Genomic DNA, 21524 nt, shown 5'->3' on the forward strand with positions numbered 1-21524 from the left:
TTTATTTCTTTGTCAAAGGTTGGGATGAGGACATTTAAAAGTCAACCACATTGCTGTGGGTCTGGAGTCAGACTAGATAAGGAGAACAGAATTCCTTCTCTAAAGGACCTCAATAAATCAGATACTTTTTAAAGAAAATGACAACTGACAAGGTTACCATTAGGCTCTTTATTCCAGATTTTATTCATTTCAAATTTCATCATCCACCACAGTGGGGTTTGCATCCATGTGCCCAGATCCTTGATCACTAGTCCAGTGAATTTAACCACCGTTCCACCAATTCCACACATTGAATCCAGGATGATCAAAAAACACTGGGCAGAGAACAAATAATCCTTTTGAAACCAACAGGTGAACAACTGCCTCCTCCAGAGCCTCTAGTGGCTGCCTGCAGTATCAATGAGAAAGTGAGGACTGCAGATGCTGAAGAGTCAAAACGTTTTCAACTCTGCAGCATCAATAGCAACAAATACCATCTCCTAAGATCCACTTGTTCAGAATTCAAACATTAAAGAGATAAAACAGAAGTTTAAAAGCAAATGGTCTAGGCTGATATAGGTAAAGACAAGTGAACCTTCAGTCTAAACCTTCAATTACCCACTTCTGGTCGGTCAGTACATTCTTGACTACTCCATACACCAGAGCTCATGTGACAATTTCTTGATGTGGCCCAACTAAGGTAAAGAGGATGACCTAGAGGATGGATGCTGCCACAGAACAGCCATGGAACCTAATCGTAACAAGGGGCAATGTCATCAAATGGGGAAGGAAGTAGTCACACTGTCCACTTAGACTGACAGATGTGAAGCTTGCATCAGGTGCCATGCTCAGGGAATGGATTCTTCAACAACATCAACAGGCCCCTCCTCCTGTGGAACCATGCAGATCATTGAGACAATCCACATCACAGACACCTCCTGAATACCCATTCCCCAGACCCAAGACATGCCAATGGCACTGAAACAGCAGGGAATACCTGAAGCAGGGCGATAGGTGCACAGACATGTTCTTGTGTCGCTTCTCAAAGCGGTTGTACTTCCTGATGTAATGCAAGTAGTCTCTGCGAATAACAATGGTCCGTTGCATTTTCATCTTTGTCACAACACCTAATGGAAAAGGAAAGATCATAATATGCAATATGTTCATGCTACCTCATCCTCATATTGCCATTATTTTAGAAAGCAGTTAGATAAATCCTAATTGAGGGCTTTAAGTTAATTAGGGGGTAGAGGAAATCATTCTGTAAACCAAGCCAGGCAAACTTCAGAAGAATAAGTGATTGAAAATGCTTTATCCCGAGTATATATCTTTAGATTGGATTCTCTACAATGTGGAAAAAGGCCCTTCGGCCCAACAAGTCCACACCGCCCCTCCGAAGAGAAACCCACCCAAACCCATTCCCTATATTTACCCCTGACTAACGCACCTAACACTGTGGACAATTTAGCATGGCCAATTCATCTGACCTGCACATCTGTGGATTGCGGGAGGAAACCAGAGCACCCGGAGGAAACCCATGCAGATATGGGGAGAACGTGCAAACTCCATACAGACAGTCGGGAATCAAACCCAGGACCCTGGTGTTGTGACGCTGCGAGAGAAAAGATCTGAATCTCCAGAGTGATTAAAAATTAACAGGAATAGCAAATGCATTTTCACACAAGACATGATCTTGAGGCCAGAGAATCTGTGCTGAAAGCAGCTAACAGTCTGCAAAAAGGCTGTGTAATGGATTAGAAATGGCTGGCTAATACCACTCCACACCAACTGGCCTGGAGGTCGCAGTTTCCTCACCAATGGCCTTCATTCCAGAAAAGCAGCAATTTTGTTGAAGAAGAAATAGAGCAACACTCAAACCACCACAGCCAGTACACAAGGGACACCTAACATAGTGCGTGTTCAGTGTCCTAATCAGATTTATCCAGTCACCTGAGAAAATAAACAGGATGTAGCAAGATTAGCCCCACCTGTTAGGATTCGGCCCCGAATTGACACATTCCCAGTGAATGGACACTTCTTGTCAATGTAAGTTCCATCGATGGCCTGGGACAGAGAAAAGGGGATATAATACATGTATCTTTGGGAGTAGAGTTAATGAGTGACAGGCTTGAATCATGGAGGGAGCTGCATCAGTAAATCAATACGCAATGTTGCCAGTGCCTTAAAGACTTGAGAGCCCATAGCAAAAATGATCATTTGTAGCTGTAACACCGATCATCATTAAACCATCAGCTAACCTTGCAATAAGTTATACAAGCTGGTGGGTGTGTGTGTGTGTGGGGGGGGAGGGGGGGAGGGTTGTGGGAATGTGTGTGTGGGGGGGTGTGTGTGTGGGGGGGTGTGTGTGTGTGTGGGGGGTGTGTGTGGGGGGGGGGTGTGTGTGTGGGGGGGGTGTGTGTGTGGGGGGGGGGTGTGTGTGTGGGGGGGGGGTGTGTGTGGGGGGGGGTGTGTGTGGGGGGGGGTGTGTGTGGGGGGGGTGTGTGTGGGGGGGGGTGTGTGTGGGGGGGGTGTGTGTGGGGGGGTGTGTGTGGGGGGGGTGTGTGTGGGGGGGGGTGTGTGTGGGGGGGGGGTGTGTGTGGGGGGGGGTGTGTGTGGGGGGGTGTGTGTGGGGGGGGTGTGTGTGGGGGGGGGGTGTGTGTGGGGGGGGTGTGTGTGGGGGGGGGTGTGTGGGGGGGGGGTGTGTGTGGGGGGGGGTGTGTGTGGGGGGGGGTGTGTGTGGGGGGGGGGTGTGTGTGGGGGGGGTGTGTGTGGGGGGGGGTGTGTGTGGGGGGGGGGTGTGTGGGGGGGGTGTGTGTGGGGGGGGGTGTGTGTGGGGGGGGTGTGTGTGGGGGGGGGTGTGTTGTGTGGGGGGGTGTGTGTGTGGGGGGGGTGTGTGTGTGGGGGGGGTGTGTGTGTGGGGGGGGTGTGTGTGTGGGGGTGTGTGTGTGTGGGGGTGTGTGTGTGTGGGGGGTGTGTGTGTGGGGGGGGGGTGTGTGTGTGTGGGGGGGTGTGTGGGGGGGGTGTGTGTGTGGGGGGGGTGTGTGTGTGGGGGGTGTGTGTGTGTGGGGGGTTGTGTGTGTGGGGGGGTGTGTGTGTGTGGGGGGTGTGTGTGTGTGGGGGGTGTGTGTGTGTGGGGGGTGTGTGTGTGTGGGGGGGGTGTGTGTGTGGGGGGGGTGTGTGTGGGGGGGGTGTGGTGTGGGGGGGGTGTGTGTGTGGGGGGGGTGTGTGTGTGGGGGGGGGGTGTGTGTGGGGGGGGGGGTGTGTGGGGGGGGGGTGTGTGTGGGGGGGGGTGTGTGTGGGGGGGGGGTGTGTGTGGGGGGGGGTGTGGTGGGGGGGGTGTGTGTGGGGGGGGTGTGTGGGTGGGGGGGGGTGTGTGTGGGGGGGGGGTGTGTGTGGGGGGGGTGTGTGTGGGGGGGGGGGTGTGGTGGGGGGGGGGTGTGTGTGGGGGGGGGGTGTGTGTGGGGGGGGGGTGGTGTGTGTGGGGGGGGGGTGTGTGTGGGGGGGGGGTGTGTGTGGGGGGGGGTGTGTGTGGGGGGGGGGTGTGTGTGGAGGGGGTGTGTGTGTGGAGGGGGTGTGTGTGTGGAGGGGGTGTGTGTGTGGAGGGGGTGTGTGTGTGGAGGGGGTGTGTGTGTGGAGGGGGGGGGTGTGCGTGGGGGGGGTGTGCGTGGGGGGGGTGTGCGTGGGGGGGGTGTGCGTGGGGGGGGTGTGCGTGGGGGGGGTGTGCGTGGGGGGGGTGTGCGTGGGGGGGGTGTGCGTGGGGGGGGTGTGCGTGGGGGGGGTGTGCGTGGGGGGGGTGTGCGTGGGGGGGGGTGTGTGTGCGGGGTGTGAGTGTGTGTGCGGGGTGTGAGTGTGTGGTGTGTGGGGGGTGTGAGTGTGGGGTGTGTGTGTATGTGTGGGGGGGGTGTGTGTGGGGGGGTGTGAGTGTGTGTGTGTGGGGGGGTGTGAGTGTGGGGGGTGTGTGTGTGTGTATGTGTGGGGGGGGTGTGTGTGGGGGGGTGTGAGTGTGTGTGTGTGGGGGGGTGAGAGTGTGGGGGGTGTGTGTGTGTGTATGTGTGGGGGGGGGTGTGTGTGGGGGGGGGGTGTGTGTGGGGGGGGGGTGTGTGTGGGGGGGGGTGTGTGTGGGGGGGGGGTGTGTGTGGGGGGGGGGTGTGTGGGGGGGGGGTGTGTGGGGGGGGGGTGTGTGGGGGGGGGGTGTGTGGGGGGGGGGTGTGTGGGGGGGGGGTGTGTGGGGGGGGGGTGTGTGGGGGGGGGGTGTGTGGGGGGGGGGTGTGTGGGGGGGGGTGTGTGTGGGGGGGGGTGTGTGTGGGGGGGGTGTGTGTGGGGGGGGTGTGTGTGGGGGGGGTGTGTGTGGGGGGGGTGTGTGTGGGGGGGGTGTGTGTGGGGGGGGTGTGTGTGGGGGGGGTGTGTGTGGGGGGGGTGTGTGTGGGGGGGGTGTGTGTGGGGGGGGTGTGTGTGGGGGGGGTGTGTGTGGGGGGGGTGTGTGTGGGGGGGGTGTGTGTGGGGGGGGTGTGTGTGGGGGGGGTGTGTGTGGGGGGGGTGTGTGTGGGGGGGGTGTGTGTGGGGGGGGTGTGTGTGGGGGGGGTGTGTGTGGGGGGGGTGTGTGTGGGGGGGGTGTGTGTGGGGGGGGTGTGTGTGGGGGGGGTGTGTGTGGGGGGGGTGTGTGTGGGGGGGGTGTGTGTGGGGGGGGTGTGTGTGGGGGGGGTGTGTGTGGGGGGGGTGTGTGTGGGGGGGGTGTGTGTGGGGGGGGTGTGTGTGGGGGGGGTGTGTGTGGGGGGGGTGTGTGTGGGGGGGGTGTGTGTGGGGGGGGTGTGTGTGGGGGGGGTGTGTGTGGGGGGGGTGTGTGTGGGGGGGGTGTGTGTGGGGGGGGTGTGTGTGGGGGGGGTGTGTGTGGGGGGGGTGTGTGTGGGGGGGGTGTGTGTGGGGGGGGTGTGTGTGGGGGGGGTGTGTGTGGGGGGGGTGTGTGTGGGGGGGGTGTGTGTGGGGGGGGGTGTGTGTGGGGGGGGTGTGTGTGGGGGGGGTGTGTGTGGGGGGGGTGTGTGTGGGGGGGGTGTGTGTGGGGGGGGTGTGTGTGGGGGGGGTGTGTGTGGGGGGGGTGTGTGTGGGGGGGGGTGTGTGGGGGGGGGGTGTGTGGGGGGGGGGTGTGTGGGGGGGGGTGTGTGGGGGGGGGGTGTGTGGGGGGGGGGTGTGTGGGGGGGGGGGTGTGTGGGGGGGGGGTGTGTGGGGGGGGTGTGTGTGGGGGGTGTGTGTGTGGGGGGGGTGTGTGTGGGGGGGGGGTGTGTGGGGGGGGGGTGTGTGGGGGGGGGGTGTGTGTGGGGGGGGTGTGTGGGGGGGGGTGTGTGGGGGGGGGGTGTGTGGGGGGGGGTGTGTGGGGGGGGGGTGTGTGGGGGGGGGGGTGTGGGGGGGGGGGTGTGGGGGGGGGGTGTGTGGGGGGGGGTGTGTGCGGGGGGGGTGTGTGCGGGGGGGGTGTGTGCGGGGGGGGGTGTGCGGGGGGGTGTGTGCGTGGGGGGGGGGGTGCGTGGGGGGGGTGCGTGGGGGGGGGGGGGTGTGCGTGGGGGGGGGTGTGCGTGGGGGGGGGTGTGCGTGGGGGGGGGTGCGCATGGGGGGGGTGTGCGTGGGGGGGGTATGCGCGGGGGGGGGTTGTGCGGGGGTGTGCGTGGGTGGGGGGGTGTGCGTGGGTGGGGGGGTGTGCGTGGGGGGGGTGTGCGTGGGGGGGGTGTGCGTGGGGGGGGTGTGCGTGGGGGGGGTGTGCGTGGGGGGGGTGTGCGTGGGGGGGGTGTGCGTGGGGGGGGTGTGCGTGGGGGGGGGGTGTGTGGGGGGGGGGTGTGTGGGGGGGGGGTGTGTGGGGGGGGTGTGTGTGGGGGGGGTGTGTGTGGGGGGGGTGTGTGTGGGGGGGGGGTGTGTGGGGGGGGGGTGTGTGGGGGGGGGGGTGTGTGGGGGGGGGGGTGTGTGTGGGGGGGGTGTGTGGGGGGGGGGGTGTGTGTGGGGGGGGTGTGTGGGGGGGGGTGTGTGGGGGGGGGGTGTGTGGGGGGGGGGGTGTGGGGGGGGGGTGTGTGGGGGGGGGGGTGTGCGGGGGGGGGTGTGTGCGGGGGGGGTGTGTGCGGGGGGGGTGTGTGCGGGGGGGGGGTGTGCGGGGGGGTGTGTGCGTGGGGGGGGGTGCGTGGGGGGGGGGGGTGCGTGGGGGGGGTGCGTGGGGGGGGGGTGTGCGTGGGGGGGGGTGTGCGTGGGGGGGGGTGCGTGGGGGGGGGGGTGTGCGTGGGGGGGGTATGCGCGGGGGGGGGTTGTGCGGGGGTGTGCGTGGGTGGGGGGGTGTGCGTGGGTGGGGGGGTGTGCGTGGGGGGGGTGTGCGTGGGGGGGGTGTGCGTGGGGGGGGTGTGCGTGGGGGGGGTGTGCGTGGGGGGGGTGTGCGTGGGGGGGGTGTGCGTGGGGGGGGTGTGCGTGGGGGGGGGGGTGTGCGTGGGGGGGGGGTGTGTGTGCGGGGTGTGAGTGTGTGTGTGTGGGGGGGGTGTGAGTGTGGGGGGTGTGTGTGTGTGTATGTGTGGGGGGGGGTGTGTGTGTGGGGGGGTGTGTGTGGGGGGGTGTGTGTGGGAGGGGTGTGTGTGGGAGGGGTGTGTGTGGGGGGGGGGTGTGTGGGGGGGGGGTGTGTGGGGGGGGGTGTGTGGGGGGGGGTGTGTGGGGGGGGGTGTGGGTGGGGGGGTGTGTGTGTGGGGGTGTGTGTGTGGGGTTGTGTGTGGGGGGTGTGTGTGTGTGGGGGGTGTGTGTGTGTGTGGGGGGGTGTGTGTGTGGGGGTGTGTGTGGGGGGTGTGTGTGTGTGGGGGGGGTGTGTGTGTGGGGGGGGGGTGTGTGTGGGGGGGGGTGTGTGTTGGGGGGGGTGTGTGTGGGGTGTGTGTGGGGGGGTGTGTGGGGGGTGTGTGTGTGTGTGGGGGGGTGTGTGTGTGGGGGGGGTGTGTGTGGGGGGGGGGGGTGTGTGGGGGGGGGGTGTGTGTGGGGTGTGTGTGGGGGGGTGTGTGTGGGGGGTGTGTGTGGGGGGGGGACTGTGTGGGGGGGGGGAACTGTGTGGGGGTGTGTGTGTGTGGGGGGGGGTGTGTGTGTGTGGGGGGGTGTGTGTGTGGGGGGGGTGTGTGTGGGGGGGGGGGTGTGTGTGGGGGGTGTGTGTGGGGGGGGGACTGTGTGGGGGGGGGGGAACTGTGTGGGGTGTGTGTGTGTGGGGGGGTGTGTGTGTGGGGGGGGGTGTGTGTGTGGGGGGGGGGGGGTGTGTGGGGGGGGGGGGGTGTGTGGGGGGGGTGACTACCAGCTCAAGGCCAGGGGCAAAATGTTAAGGCTGTTTATCGAGCTCTGACACGAAGCCAAGCTCCAGTGGTTTCAGGCCGAGTCCGGGGAGTGGGACACCTCAGTGAAAGCCCTTTGCTGTGTCCGCACCTTTGCCCATGACCGGGCCCTGGTTACTCAGTAACCCCCCCCCCCCCAGCTCAGAGCAACGTGCCCGGCCTGGCACGGCCTCACCTCTCGGGGTGTCTTGAAGCCTAGGCCTACATTGCGGTAATAGCGGGGGAGCTTCTCTTTGCTGCCTTCCCCGACCAGAGCTCGCTTCTTGTTCTGGAAGATGGTGGGCTGTTTCTGGTAGGCCCGCTCAGTCTGGAATAGAGACACAAGGACATTGTGGGGATGAGCGGAAAGCTCTGTGTCCGAGCCCAGGGCAGCGCTCAGCGGCGCGAAACCTCGAATGTGGGGTTAATTAACGCCGCGGTCCCGGGTGAGCGCGGGCCGCGGGGCCTCACCTGGTTGTCCGCCATCTCGCGCTTCAATCCGGGGGTTCAATCCGGGGGAAAAGGACGAGCCGCCGCCGCCACGGGGTTTCTTATAGAGTGCCGCACGGCAGGAAGTGACTCCGCGTCATCGACAGGATATGACGACACTGCACGGCGGCGGTTAACGCGATCCTCCGTGTCCGCCGCCATTTGTCCCGGCGACAGACGCCGGAGCAATTCTGAAGAGCATCCAATATAGAGGTCACCCAAGGAGCGGGAAAATCGACGTTTAGCAATTCCTGATGCTCCTGCTCCTCGGATGCTGCCTGACCTAGTGATAACCTAACACTAGGTACATATCAGCACAACGTCCCCATCACACACTCCCAGGACAGGAACCGCACAGTCCATTTACGGAGCTACCGAATTACAGGACCTTCACAATTCAACAGAGAAGTGTCAATCATATTCCAGCACGAAGAGGAAATCCTCATGCTTGGCAGTATTTTCCAGAATTAATAGGTCTCATGAATACCTCGTGGCTAGAATCGACGGTGTTGAAGATCTGAGCAACACTTTGTTCAAAAGACTGCAGTCAATTACCCTCATAATTTAAAAAACACGGGTTTTGACCCACGATGAAAGAGTTGAATTATATACAAACCTGCTGGCAACATGACGATTTAGTTAATTCCGCCTACACAAGTTTCAATTATTTGGCATGTTAAAAAATACAATTCGATTTAATATTTAAGTGCTCTCAATATTTTAATTACATACTTAATTCTTTGCTTTAGTGTATTTGAAGAGACATGGATATAACGCATGCTTTGGATTGTTTTTTGTTAAAAAGTGATATTGACATCCCAAAAAAAAACTGACATTGATATTAATAGTCATGGCTCTGTAATAGCAAAAAGTGGGAATAAATTAGTGCTCTCCTGGTTGGCGATCAGTGACTAGTGGTGGGTCTGCAATTATTCACAATTTATATAGATGATTTGGAGTTGGGGATCACGTGTAGTGTCTCAAAGTTTGCGGATGACACTAAGATGAGTGACAGAGTAAAACCTGCAGAGGACTGTGAAACTTTTCAGACAATGTAGACATTTAAATTAATGGGCTAAGGTCTGGTAAATGAAGTTCAATGTTAATAAATGCAAAATCATCCAGCAAAAAGGACTATTATTTGAATAGTAAAAAAATTGCAGCAGGCTGATGTGCAGGGGGACCTGGGCGTCCTTGTGCTAAAAAAATTGCAGCAGGCTGATGTGCAGGGGGACCTGGGCGTCCTTGTGCATGAATCACAGAAGGTTGGTCTGCAGGTTCAACACATAACTAAGAACGCAAATGGAATTTTGTCCTAAAGGGATTCAGTTTAAAATCAGGGAGGGCATGTTGCAGCTGTCTGGGGTGCTGGTGAGGCCACACTTGGATTACTTAATGGGGGTGGGGGCATGGCTTGGTTTACGAGAACAGACTGAGTAGACTAGGATTATATTCATTGGAATTTAGAAGAATGAGGGGATATTATAGAAACACATAAAAGTATGAAGGGAATAGATAAGATAGATGTAGAGAGGATGTTTCCACTGGCGGATGTAACTAGAACAAGAGGGCATAACCTTAAAATTAGGGGAAGCAGATTTAGAACTGAATTGAGAAGGAACTTCTTCACCCAGAGGGTTGTGAATCTGTGGAATTCCATGTTCAGTGAAGTAGTTGAGGCTTCCTTATTGAATGTTTTTACAGTTCAGAAAATTTTTCGAACATTAAAGGAATTAAGTGTTATGGTGAGGGTGGATAGGTGCAGCTGAGGCCACAAAAAGATCAGCTGTGATCTTACTGAATGGGAGAATGGGCTCTAAGGGCCAGATGGCCTACTCCTGCTCCATGTTTTTATGTTATTACAGACTCAGCAGCAGAACAAATGGTTAAGAGATGAATGCTACACTTCTGATATGTTAGGAAAACAGACAGATTCAATTGAGAGGCACATGGACTATAATGCTGTCACTGGATTTCAGTAAATGGAAGGCCAGTGAAATTATTGCACCCTTGAATTATGAAAGAAACTGAATTAAATCCAGTAGGACAGCCACACACACTGCTCTTCCAAACAAGGATGGTAGAAGCAAACAGGTGAGTTCTGCTTTTGATGGGATGATCTATCAGTAGGGTTGTATTACATTTTACATTACATTACAGTGTGGAAACAGGCCCTTCGGCCCAACAAGTCCACACCGCCCCGCCGAAGCGCAACCCACCCATACCCCTACATTAACCCCTTACCTAACACTACGGGCAATTTAGCTTGGCCAATTCACCTGACCTGCACATCTTTGGACTGTGGGAGGAAACCGGAGCACCCGGAGGAAACCCACGCAGACACGGGGAGAATGTGCAAACTCCACACAGTCAGTTGCCTGAGACGGGAATTGAACCCAGGTCTCAGGCGCTGTGAGGCAGCAGTGCTAACCACTGTGCCACCGTGCCGCCCACAATAATACTGCCCAGATCTGACAGTCTGTTGTGAAAGGAATGGTCCAACCTCATGTCCTGCCAACAGCAGGTACAACATATAGAAATAAAGATTCACATTTAAATCTTTAATTAAAAATCAAGAAATGATAAAGGACTGAGCCCACACAGTCATGGGCATAGAGGCAGCTGTGAACACTTAACCAGGAGAACATCTTATTGTAGTGGAGCTAAGTATCACACAGACAATGGGTCCATAGATTCAGCCACTTAAATCAAAACTTGGTCAGAGCTGTTTGGCCATGTGAAATCATTACAATCAGACCAGGGTCACCATATACCCAATTGATGGTGAGCTTTAAGTGGGCCTTTAACAACTTCAAGACAGTGGCCCAAACACAAAAAGGCAGAGTTCCAAAGTCGATCTCCATTTTCTATATCTTCCTGCTGTGCACACAGGTGTTATTCTTAGCTCAAGTATTTTGACAGATATTCATCAGTAGCAAATCAAAGTTTCATTCCATCACATTTCCAGTTGGACCAAGTCAAATAAGGTGGCTTTATAATTAATAAAAATCAGTGAAATCAGCAGTGACATTGGATTATCTAGCGAATTACCTACATCAGTCTGATCAGCAGGCCCTGGCATACTGCAGTTTTACTCCACAATCTGCTGCACGAAACTTTAGACAACAATTTACGTAAGACTCCCCAAAAAATACACTTATGAACAACAGACTCATGTATTTGGATGAATATTACTCTCCATGACTTTAGAAAAACATCCACAATGTAAAGTACTTAAAAGTTCCTCAGTACATTACAAACATCAAGATTTGGTTGAAACATCTTAATTAAGAGCATAAGTATATAGATTCACACTGAGATACAATTCCAGAGGTGCTAACTCTCACTGAGATACAGTTCTTGAAGATGCTGTCACTGGCAAACATAAACTTATCTTTACCCACATGATATTCAATAATTAAACACCTCTTGCTTTTTTGTTTCTCTCTGTTGTCTTTCATCCCTGCAATATCTCTCCCGAGTGTTCATTTGTGCATGAACATTCTTCATCCTCCATCCTTGTGCTTCTCCATGGCAGCAATCTTGGCATCTCTGTGAACTTGAGATGACCTCAGCTGGGACCTAACAGTCCAGACTAAATACAGGCCAGGAAAATTGGGCCCATATGTGACGGCCTTCACAGTGAAATAGAATACTGAAACCCATCATAGGTTCAGGTATAAAGAAAGTTTACAATAGCTTGTGCCACTACACCAAGTGGTTTTGATGCAAGATGTAGCTGAGTGTATGGTGGGGTTCACAAACATTGAGTGTCTGAGAATTGCTCTTTTAGTGATGGAGATACCTAGATATCATGACCCAGCATTTAACCACCAATCAGGAAAGCTCAGACCCTGCTTCAACTCACAAGGAGGGACAAGTATTTCCCCAGCATCGAGTAGATGAACTGGGAGGGAATACAATGCTCTCACTATTGCATGAAACTACAGGTTTACATAAATAATGTTGTTAAACTTTCCCCAAGACCCATCCCTGAAGGCAGCCAGATTGTTGAAAAGTGTGGTGCTGGAAAAGCACAGCCAGGCAGGCAGCATTTGAGGAGCAGGAGAGTCGAAGTTTCGAGCATAAGCTTTTCATCAGGATCCTGAGTCCTGATGAAGAGCTTATGCTTGAAACGTTGACTCTTCTGATCCTCTGATGCTGCCTGACCTGCTGTGCTTTTCCAGCACCACACTTTTCGACTCTAATCTCCAGCATCTGCAGTCCTCACTTTCTCCTGGCAGCTAGATGCTGACCAACATCACCCTCCATCCTGCAATTTCTCTCAGCTGCATGGCAGCTTTGACATTCGAAATATTCTGAAAAGTGTGACAGATTACATTCGATTAGATTACTAACAGTGTGGAAACAGGCCCTTCGGCCCAACAAGTCCACACCGACCCGCCGAAGCGCAACCCACCCAGACCCATTCCACTACATTTACCCCTTCACCTAACACTACGGGAAATTTAGCGTGGCCAATTCACCTAACCTCACATTTTGTTTTGGACAAGGCGGCCAGACAGGATGAAAACTTGGAGGCGACATTGGTCTCAAAGCAGCCATACACTCACTACCCAGCAGGGGGCAGTGGATGGAAATCAGGAGCAGGTTCCCAAATTGGTTTCAACCTGACAGAGATGAACACAAAAGCACAGCTTGCAAGTGGGACATATCATCTGTGTGGATCAGTGTGCCATCTGTTGCAGAACTCAACAATCAAGGCAGTTATGGAGCTGGTTTGGTTTTAATATGGGTTTGAGCTCTGTAGCACAATTGCAGTGTAGCCACTGTTAGAGAATCTCAGTCACATTAGGAGGAACAGATTCCAATAATAAAATTGACAAGTAGATGGGGAGAGGTCAACAGAAGGACAAGAATCTGTTAAGGTAATCTCTTTAGTTTGGCAATTGAAGGATTTGGCTGGAGAATGCCTACTGTAGCACATTGTTTAGCAATGACTGATTCTCAGCTTATATCCCTGGGATATTAAATATGATCAGCAGCATCTACATTGTCCCAATCACCATCATAACCTTTTGATAATTGATTAGAAATGGTCAGAATTTCTCATTTCACAGTACCAACCAATATACACAAGATGTTACTACACTGGTAAAATTAAGCCAAATGGGTCAAATTCACCTCATCTTCCTGCTTAAATTTATTGTTAACCAGTATATAGAAATGCAAATTCTTGGCAAACATTTAATTAGCAATGATCAACAGTGGTACAACAGTGAATAGCATTGTGATCTGGACCCAGCACTGTGGAGCACCCATGTGGTTTTAAATCAAAACCAGAACAGTACTGTAAAGCTCAGCAGATTTGTACCTCTGGATAAATATTGAGAAAACTGATTCAGGTTCAGTTTCATCAATGCTGCAGATCAGGATCAAAGTTGAAAAGTGTGGTGCTGGAAAATCACAGCAGTTCAGGCAGGAGAATCGACGTTCCAGGCATAAGCCCTTCATCAGCTTTTCTAGCACCACACTTTTTGACTCTGATCTCCAGCATCTGCAGTCCTCACTTTCTTCTGATCAGGATCAAACACAGGTTTGAGGTACATTAGTCAGGAGGGAATGCAGGAAAGTGATTTAAAAAGACAGCTCCCTGATGGACCCTCTGTTTTTGAGGGACTGGAATCACTTCTTGCTTTGCTGCGATTTATCTCGTGTATTGAAATACAGCACTGTAATCCAGTCTGGCTGGACAGTAGAACATCCTGCAGAACCAATAAATACAACTTCCATATACAGACCTAGACAAAACAATACAGACATTGCGGGTTTTTTGCAGAGTATTAACCTGGGGGGTTTTAATATCACTACACCAAGGTATCTAACTTCCTTCTCCTTTCTCGCTCCATGGCGTCAATGTGGATTTCACCAGTTTCCTCATTTCCCCTCCCCCCACTTTGTCCCAGTTCCAACCTTCCAGCTCAGCACCGCCCTAATGATCTGTCCATCTTCTTTTCCACCTATCCAGTCCACCCTCACCTCCATCCACCTATCGCACTTTCAGCAACCTTCTCCCTCCCATTTATCTCTCCAACCCAGAGGCTCCCAGCCTCATTCCTGATGAAGGGCTTTTGCCCAAAACATCAATTTTCCTGTTCCCCGGATGCTGCCTGATCTGCTGTGTCTTTCCAGCACCACACTCAAGACTTCCAGAACATCAGGCATTGACTATGCGTTTCTCAGTGCCTCCATCTACTGACTTGAACAATAAATGCTAGAGGAAAGGGAAAGAAACATAGGCAATCTGGAGTCTGGCCTCATTAAATGTCTCCACATTTACAACTCCAATCAAGGTATTTGACTAATGATCAGGAGCAGGAACACAAGCTGACTTGCCTTTCACTAACACACCAAAAATCAGTGTGGCCATCCACAGGATTACTGCTCAGCTCTGAAGGTTTGCATTGTCAGACTACAAGGCCAGTGATAAGCTGGACTCCCTGGCCTCTTTAGAAAATGTAGCGTCAGCTAGGTAAACAGGCTAGGAACACACTAAAATAAGCTGCCTATTACCAAAGATTACTGATTGGATCTTCCCAGTACTGGATTGAGAGCAAGTACTCTTCCTCCTTTCCAGAAGCAGAACCTTGAAACATCCACCAGGGAGGGACAAAGGAGCAGAGGGAGTCCATCCCTGCTCTGCAAATGAAGCATGCTTTATTAACACAAGGAAATGCCTGGGACACTGGGGAATCTGCTGAATGTGATTACTGTGAAACTACTGGTGTGAGAGATGTGTGTACAGAAGGAGTTGGGTGGGGGGTGAGAAGGAGAGGGGGGTCACAGGTCTGTGCTTTCTCAGACCAGAAAGTTTTCTAAACACTGCACCAGAAACTGATTCGACTTTAACCAAATCGGGAAGAGGGTGAAAATGGTAAGTGGGAGTGAGCAGAAATCTGTTTGGAATATACTCTCAATAGTAATTCCCCAAACACGTCAGAGCACCACACTCTAGCTTATTCATTAACAAAGAAGTAAAGATTTCATGCAACGTTTAAAATATTAAGGCATTGCTGGTTTTGCTGGCTGTTCCAATTATTATTTAATTCATTAAATAATGTAACTTGAGCTTGATTTAGTGTGAAGAGCTGTCATAACAAGATATAAAACTAGAGCAAATCATCAGGACTGCTGTTTGCAAACTCATAAACGCTGAGATCCGTCTGCTGTTAGTTTTGCTTCACTGATCAATGAGCTTTTGTCAAATTCCAAAGTATAATTTAACAATTTCATTCAACCATTTTTTTGGAAATGGATTTGCAGGATGTTTACCCAACCCACGTGTTGCTCCTTCCCTCCTCATCCTTCAATCCCCACCCCGCCCCAACATAAGCCTGGGCTGAAAACATCTGTACAACATTTCACCATGACAATCAAACCTGATTCTGTCCAAACTTAACACATAGGAACTAGTGTTCCTATGGCTAGTTCTGCTCCCATGGGTGTGGATACCAACTTTGGTATCTTGACCAGATGAGATTATTTACCTCAACACAGACTGGAAATTAAACTGGCTCATTCTGCTGTCTGTTGACCTAATGGTGCATTCATTGAACAATGTGTCTAATTTGGTTGGGGAGGGGGTGGTCGTTTTGTATGTGTGTGTGTGTGTGGTGGTGGTGGTGGATGGGTGGGTGGGTTGTGGCTTCTACTGCATTCACCACTGCCACATCCTGTGTTTACACGGTTGCTATGTAACTGGTTTATAACTCTGGCTAAAACCTCCTGTGTGCACGGTATGGGTCTGCTCAAGGCATATTAACCCAGGTAGGTCCAGCATGTGTGGGATTTACTTGGTTCAGCCTTGCACATGTGTGTTTATATAATATGGGTGGCCATGTGCCTTTCCAGCAAAGTCTTGTGAGAGAAACGCTTGTTACACACGTGACATTCGAAGGCCTTCTCGCCACGATGCAGCCGCATGTGCACATTCAACGAGCTCTTTTGTGTGAAACGTTTATTGCACACCGGGCACTGGTACGCTCGCACTCCTGTATGTGTGACCATATGCTTTATCAAGTAGTCCCTAAGCGAGAATGACCTCCAACACACGCTGCATTGATGGGGTTTCTCACCTGCAGAGGAGGTGGGGAGAAAAGAGATCAGTAAATCAGAGAGGAATGACACTGCAATGGCAGAAAATGAGCATCATTAAAAACCATTCAGTAGGTAGTGAACTGAAGGCCTAATGTGTGAGAAGGAGCCAGACTGTGCATGTGCACACATTCAGTTTTCATTGCCAACCTGACCTGAGTAGCTGATCTGACAGCATTAGGTGTGGAGGCTGGTGTTGCTAGGTCATCACCATCAGAATCACAAGGCTAAGGGAAAACCAATCAAATTATTGTTCCTGATGACTGCCTTGACACCTTGCTGGATATTAGGAGTCTGGTCATTTAAAAAACCTGAACAGTCTCCAATATAACAATATGACTCAACAACTTCAAAAGAGGAGAGAGAGCACCAAATAATTAGTAACACTGACGCAGGACTTGAAGTACTCAAAGAAGGCCTCTAAGTTTGATACTTCTCAAATTGGCAAATGCTCCAGCACTGGAGAGCCAGGCTCTTGTCTCCTTCGTTCTTTGTTTTCCATTATCACTAGCATCTGTGCTACCTGAAACACACATTCTAGCCACTTCCAATTGCTACTAACATCCAAGCCCCATCACTCCTGCCTGGTTTTCCATTGGCTGATCCAAATGTGGATAGCTGCACGACAGCATTACAGTAAAATTTTCAGTAATATACAGGTGCCCTTGTAATATATCACACAGAATTTAAAACAAGTTTTGATGAAGGTATGCTCAGAAGGCACGGGTGCTATGCATTTCCAGTTAGTGAAGGGATTGGGTTCTGAATGTGATGACTACTTTTCAACCAAAGATATTACATAGATATACAAAGATATGGGCCACAAGAAGCAAAAGGTTTAATGATCACGGATCAGCCTCAGATTATTCTGTGCTCAGTGAGTTCATTATGTTGAATCAGGACACCAGTGAGAGTCAACCCCTACAGGAACCTTATCCCACTCAGAGTCATCCCCTTCAGGAACCGTATCCCGGTGAGAGTCAGCCCCTTCAGGAACCGTATCCCAGTGAGGATCAGCCCCGTCAGGAAACGTATCCCGGTGAGGGTCAGCCCGTTCAGGAAACGTATCCCGGAGAGAGTCAGCCCCTTCAGGAACCGTATCCCGGTGAGAGTCAGCCCCTTCAGGAACCGTATCCCGGTGAGAGTCAGCCCCTTCAGGAACCGTATCCCGGTGAAGGTCAGCCCCTTCAGGAACCGTATCCCGGTGAGAGTCAGCCCCTTCAGGAACCGTATCCCGGTGAAGGTCAGCCCCTTCAGGAACCGTATCCCGGTGAGAGTCAGCCCCTTCAGGAACCGTATCCCGGTGAAGGTCAGCCCCTTCAGGAACCGTATCCCGGTGAGAGTCAGCCTCTCCATCAGTCATCTTAGAAATAGCGTATGGGTTAAAATTGGGATAGAAAGAATGGTTTTAACTAAAATGATCAATGATGATGAACCCACCTGTGTGGACAAACATGTGCTTAGCGTAATTCTGTCTGGAACTGAATGTCTTCCCACACTGTGCACATCCATACGGCTTCTTTTCAGTTTCACTGGAACTGTGACTGGCCTGAGGGGTAGCTGAAACTGTCTGGCCTCCATCCAGGAACACAGGGGGATTTGGCAAGATGGCTGAGCTGAAATGCTGGGCATACATGTCTGTGAGGTGGATGGCAAAGCTGGAAGATGAGGTGACTGAGGAAGGTTCATCTGGAAGAGGTTCCGGTGACTGGCAGTGCTGGCCGCATTGCTATCTCCCTGAACATCATATTGCACAGAGCAGCCCTGGTTTCGTGGATTGTTCTGCACAGTCGATGCTGGAAGGAAGTCTTGCCTGAACGTTGAAGGCCGTTGGTACGATGTATCAAGTTGGGACTTGCAGTCTGCTTTTCGGTTTTGTGGTAAGGAGGGTTCCTTCTCCTCTTTCTCTCCATGCCAAAATGGACTTCAGTTCTTCAGGTAAGAGATCACTAGCATTGAAAATTCCAACTCGTCCCTTTGCCACTCAAACTCAAATGATTGGCAGAATCCTCTTTGATCCCCCATTGTGCTTTGGTTGGGATCAAAAGCATTTGTCTCAGAGATATCCTCAGTTTGCTCACCTTGGTTGATGTGCTCAGCACCTTGATCGGAGACAGTTGCATTGGAAATGCTCTCCCCACAGTAAAGGAGATCATCATCTTCTTCCTTGATGGTTACTTGACTTCCATCTGCCATCTGGAGCCGGATTGGCTGGCGCTGCTTGCGACTATGGCTACCTTGTGGTAATAATGTCATCTCTGGACGCTGATTGGCTGCAGTGTTGTACCATAGAGCACGTACCTCACTGTTACGACCTGTTTCCATCAGAGACAGGTTCTCCTGTTCACTATAACCTGATCTCCAACTCCTTTTTGTCGTGCAGGTGGTACTTGTCTGCTCAGATTAGGGCTGGGTTTCTTCAGCTTTGTACCCTGCATCACCTGTTGCCATGTTCTTTGTACCTCCACGTACAAAGTCAAAGTCTTTCTCTGTTCCATGAGGTGACAATGCTGTTTCAATTAAGCCCATTGAAAATTTGTGGATCTGGTCAGTGACTGACTGGCAAATAATGGCTTCCTTTTCATCAGAAAGGTCCATCTTTTGGCTGACCAATGGCTGGAGTCCCTGAGTCTTTTGTGGGGCATTTTGTGAAATAATACGTGTACATTCATCAATAATGGTTTTAATCTGAAGGACACTTGTCTGCTGTGAGGATTTGCAGAGCCTCCACATGAGAGACCATCAGCCGAGCCACTGTACATGAAATCCACCAGCCGTCGAAGAGTCTGGGCCGAGACGAGGGGTGGAACCTCAATCTCACTGTAACCCAGCAAGAGTTTATCATGGAAAAAAGGGCTAGCTGCAGCCAGGACACAGCGGTGTGCTCGAAGAGCTGTGTTGTGGATCCTCACTGTCACATCACAGAAATGGCCACCCAGCCGCTGGAGTTGAGAGTCTCCAGCAATGATTTGCTAAAGTTTTGGAGATTGATGCTGTGAAGCTGCTCAGACATCCTGCTCAGTTGCACTGCACTGCCTGAGAATGCCTGCAAACCAAGGGAAAGCATGAGGAGGCAAATGGAGGCCAAGGGAATGTGAGAATGAGCTGGGGGCTGCAGAAGGGGAGAGCTGCAAGTGGTCTCACACTGCATATGGGGTTGGAGCTGTCCCTTCCCAACTCACAAAAGGATTTTGTGCACTTGGTGGGGTAAGGGTGGTCTATTCACTCCCAAACATACTGAAAGTTTCTTGCTGGTTGTGTTTGTACCCTCATCTTGGGAATGTTTTTGGGAGTGTATGTACCCCACACCCATTTCAAACAGAGAAATTGTTTGGAGGGCTATTTCAATTCCACCTCATACTGGAAATTGAGTGGAGGAGGTTTATTGGGATGGGGGCAGTTTGCATGCCCTCATACTGCAGTGGGATGAGGGATGTCACTTCCACCACGTACACGACAATGGAATGGGGGTGGGTTGTTTTTCATCTCCCCCTGCCCCCTCACTGCAATGGGGGGGGGGTATAATTCCCCTGCCCCCTTGCATTAGGACGGGGGGGGGTGTCCTTCCCACTGCAGAGGGATGACAGGGATCATACCCTTCGACTTCGCACTGCAATGAGAAGAGGGCGCTCATTCACCCTCCAAGTACAACCGGATGATGGGGGGGGGGGTCATTCCCCCCTCCCACACTACAACAGGATGATGGGGGTCACTCTGAGATTTTGAGGATTGGGGAGTGGAGAGGGGGGGGGGGGGGGGGGGGGGAGTGGGAGAGGGGGGGGGGGGGGGGGGGGAGTGGAGGAGAGGGGGGGGGGGGGGGGAGTGGAGAGGGGGGGGGGGGGGAGAGTGGAGAGGGGGGGGGGGGGAGTGGAGAGAGGGGGGGGGGGGGGAGTGGAGAGAGGGGGGGGGGGAGAGGAGAGAGGGGGGGGGGAGGGAGAGAGGGGGGGGAGTGGAGAGAGGGGGGGGGGGAGTGGAGAGAGGGGGGGGGAGTGGAGAGAGGGGGGGGGGAGTGGAGAGAGGGGGGGGAGTGGAGAGAGGGGGGGGGGAGTGGAGAGAGGGGGGGGGGGGAGTGGAGAGAGGGGGGGGGGAGTGAGTGAGAGGAGTGGGGGAGGGGGGGGAGAGAGAGGGGGGGGGGGAGTGGAGAGAGAGGGTGGGGGGGAGTGGAGAGAGAGGGGTGGGGGGGGAGTGGAGAGAGAGGGGTGGGGGGGGGAGTGGAGAGAGAGGGTGGGGGGGGGAGTGGAGAGAGAGGGGTGGGGGGGGGGGGAGTGGAGAGAGAGGGGTGGGGGGGGGGAGTGGAGAGAGAGGGGTGGGGGGGGGAGTGGAGAGAGAGGGGTGGGGGGGGGAGTGGAGAGAGAGGGGTGGGGGGGGGGAGTGGAGAGAGAGGGGTGGGGGGGGGAGTGGAGAGAGAGGGGTGGGGGGGGGAGTGGAGAGAGAGGGGTGGGGGGGGGAGTGGAGAGAGAGGGGTGGGGGGGGGAGTGGAGAGAGGGGGGGGGGGGGAGTGGAGAGAGGGGGGGGGAGTGGAGAGAGGGGGGGGGAGTGGAGAGAGGGGGGGGGGGAGTGGAGAGAGGGGGGGGGGAGTGGAGAGAGGGGGGGGGGAGTGGAGAGAGGGGGGGGGGGGAGTGGAGAGAGGGGGGGGAGTGGAGAGAGGGGGGGGGGAGTGGAGAGGGGAGGGGGAGTGGAGAGAGGGGGGGGGGAGTGGAGAGAGGGGGGGGGGGAGTGGAGGGGGGGGGGGAGTGGAGAGAGAGGGGTGGGGGGGAGTGGAGAGAGAGGGGTGGGGGGGGGGAGTGGAGAGAGAGGGGTGGGGGGGGGGGGAGTGGAGAGAGAGGGGTGGGGGGGGGGAGTGGAGAGAGAGGGGTGGGGGGGGGAGTGGAGAGAGAGGGGTGGGGGGGGGAGTGGAGAGAGAGGGGTGGGGGGGGGAGTGGAGAGAGAGGGGTGGGGGGGGGAGTGGAGAGAGAGGGGTGGGGGGGGAGTGGAGAGAGAGGGGTGGGGGGGGGAGTGGAGAGAGAGGGGTGGGGGGGGGAGTGGAGAGAGAGGGGTGGGGGGGAGTGGAGAGAGAGGGGTGGGGGGGAGTGGAGAGAGGGGGGTGGGGGGGGGAGTGGAGAGAGGGGGGTGGGGGGGGAGTGGAGAGAGAGGGGTGGGGGGGGAGTGGAGAGAGAGGGGTGGGGGGGGAGTGGAGAGAGAGGGGTGGGGGGGGGAGTGGAGAGAGAGGGGTGGGGGGGGAGTGGAGAGAGAGGGGTGGGGGGGGGGAGTGGAGAGAGAGGGGTGGGGGGGGAGTGGAGAGAGAGGGGTGGGGGGGGAGTGGAGAGAGAGGGGGGTGGGGGGGGAGTGGAGAGAGAGGGGTGGGGGGGGAGTGGAGAGAGAGGGGTGGGGGGGGGAGTGGAGAGAGAGGGGTGGGGGGGGGAGTGGAGAGAGAGGGGTGGGGGAGGGGGAGAGAGGGGGGGGGGAGAGAGGGGGGGGGAGGGGGAGAGAGGGGGGGGGGGGTGAGAGGGGGGGGAGGAGGGGGAGAGAGGGGGGGAGGGGGGGGAGGGGGGGGGGGGAGGGGGGGGGAGGGGGGGGGAGAGAGGGGGGGAGGGGGGGGAGAGAGGGGGGGAGGGGGGGGAGAGAGGGGGGGAGGGGGGGGAGAGGGGGGGGAGAGAG

At 54.7% G+C, this 21524-nt stretch overlaps 1 protein-coding gene and 1 pseudogene across 3 annotated transcripts in view; both read right to left on the reverse strand.

Annotated features, from left to right (window-relative positions):
• rps11 (ribosomal protein S11) overlaps nucleotides 1-7805 on the reverse strand; it is a 42171-nt gene extending 34366 nt beyond the window's left edge. The window contains exons 1-4 of one of the 2 annotated variants that reach the window (XM_087978176.1): nucleotides 7755-7784; nucleotides 7480-7611; nucleotides 1968-2043; nucleotides 977-1106 (exon numbers count right to left, since the gene is read on the reverse strand). In XM_087978176.1, the coding sequence (XP_087834302.1) occupies nucleotides 977-1106; nucleotides 1968-2043; nucleotides 7480-7611; nucleotides 7755-7769 (353 nt within the window). In that variant the 5' untranslated portion in view covers nucleotides 7770-7784. Of the gene's footprint in view, nucleotides 1-976; nucleotides 1107-1967; nucleotides 2044-7479; nucleotides 7612-7754 lie in introns of both variants that reach the window. The other variant, XM_043679396.2, reaches the window with a different exon arrangement.
• A 5107-nt stretch (nucleotides 7806-12912) lies between these two features.
• Nucleotides 12913-19460, reverse strand: LOC122542075 (zinc finger and BTB domain-containing protein 20-like; annotated as a pseudogene). The gene is made up of 2 exons (XR_015752550.1): nucleotides 17328-19460; nucleotides 12913-15868 (listed from the first exon to the last, which is right to left on the reverse strand). The product of XR_015752550.1 is annotated as a zinc finger and BTB domain-containing protein 20-like (transcript).
• Nucleotides 19461-21524: the final 2064 nt, after the last annotated feature.

Source organism: Chiloscyllium plagiosum, unplaced genomic scaffold (assembly GCF_037043375.1).
Source record: "Chiloscyllium plagiosum isolate Xiang-an unplaced genomic scaffold, Cpla_swu_hap1 HiC_scaffold_33, whole genome shotgun sequence".
Lineage (NCBI taxonomy): Eukaryota > Metazoa > Chordata > Chondrichthyes > Orectolobiformes > Hemiscylliidae > Chiloscyllium > Chiloscyllium plagiosum.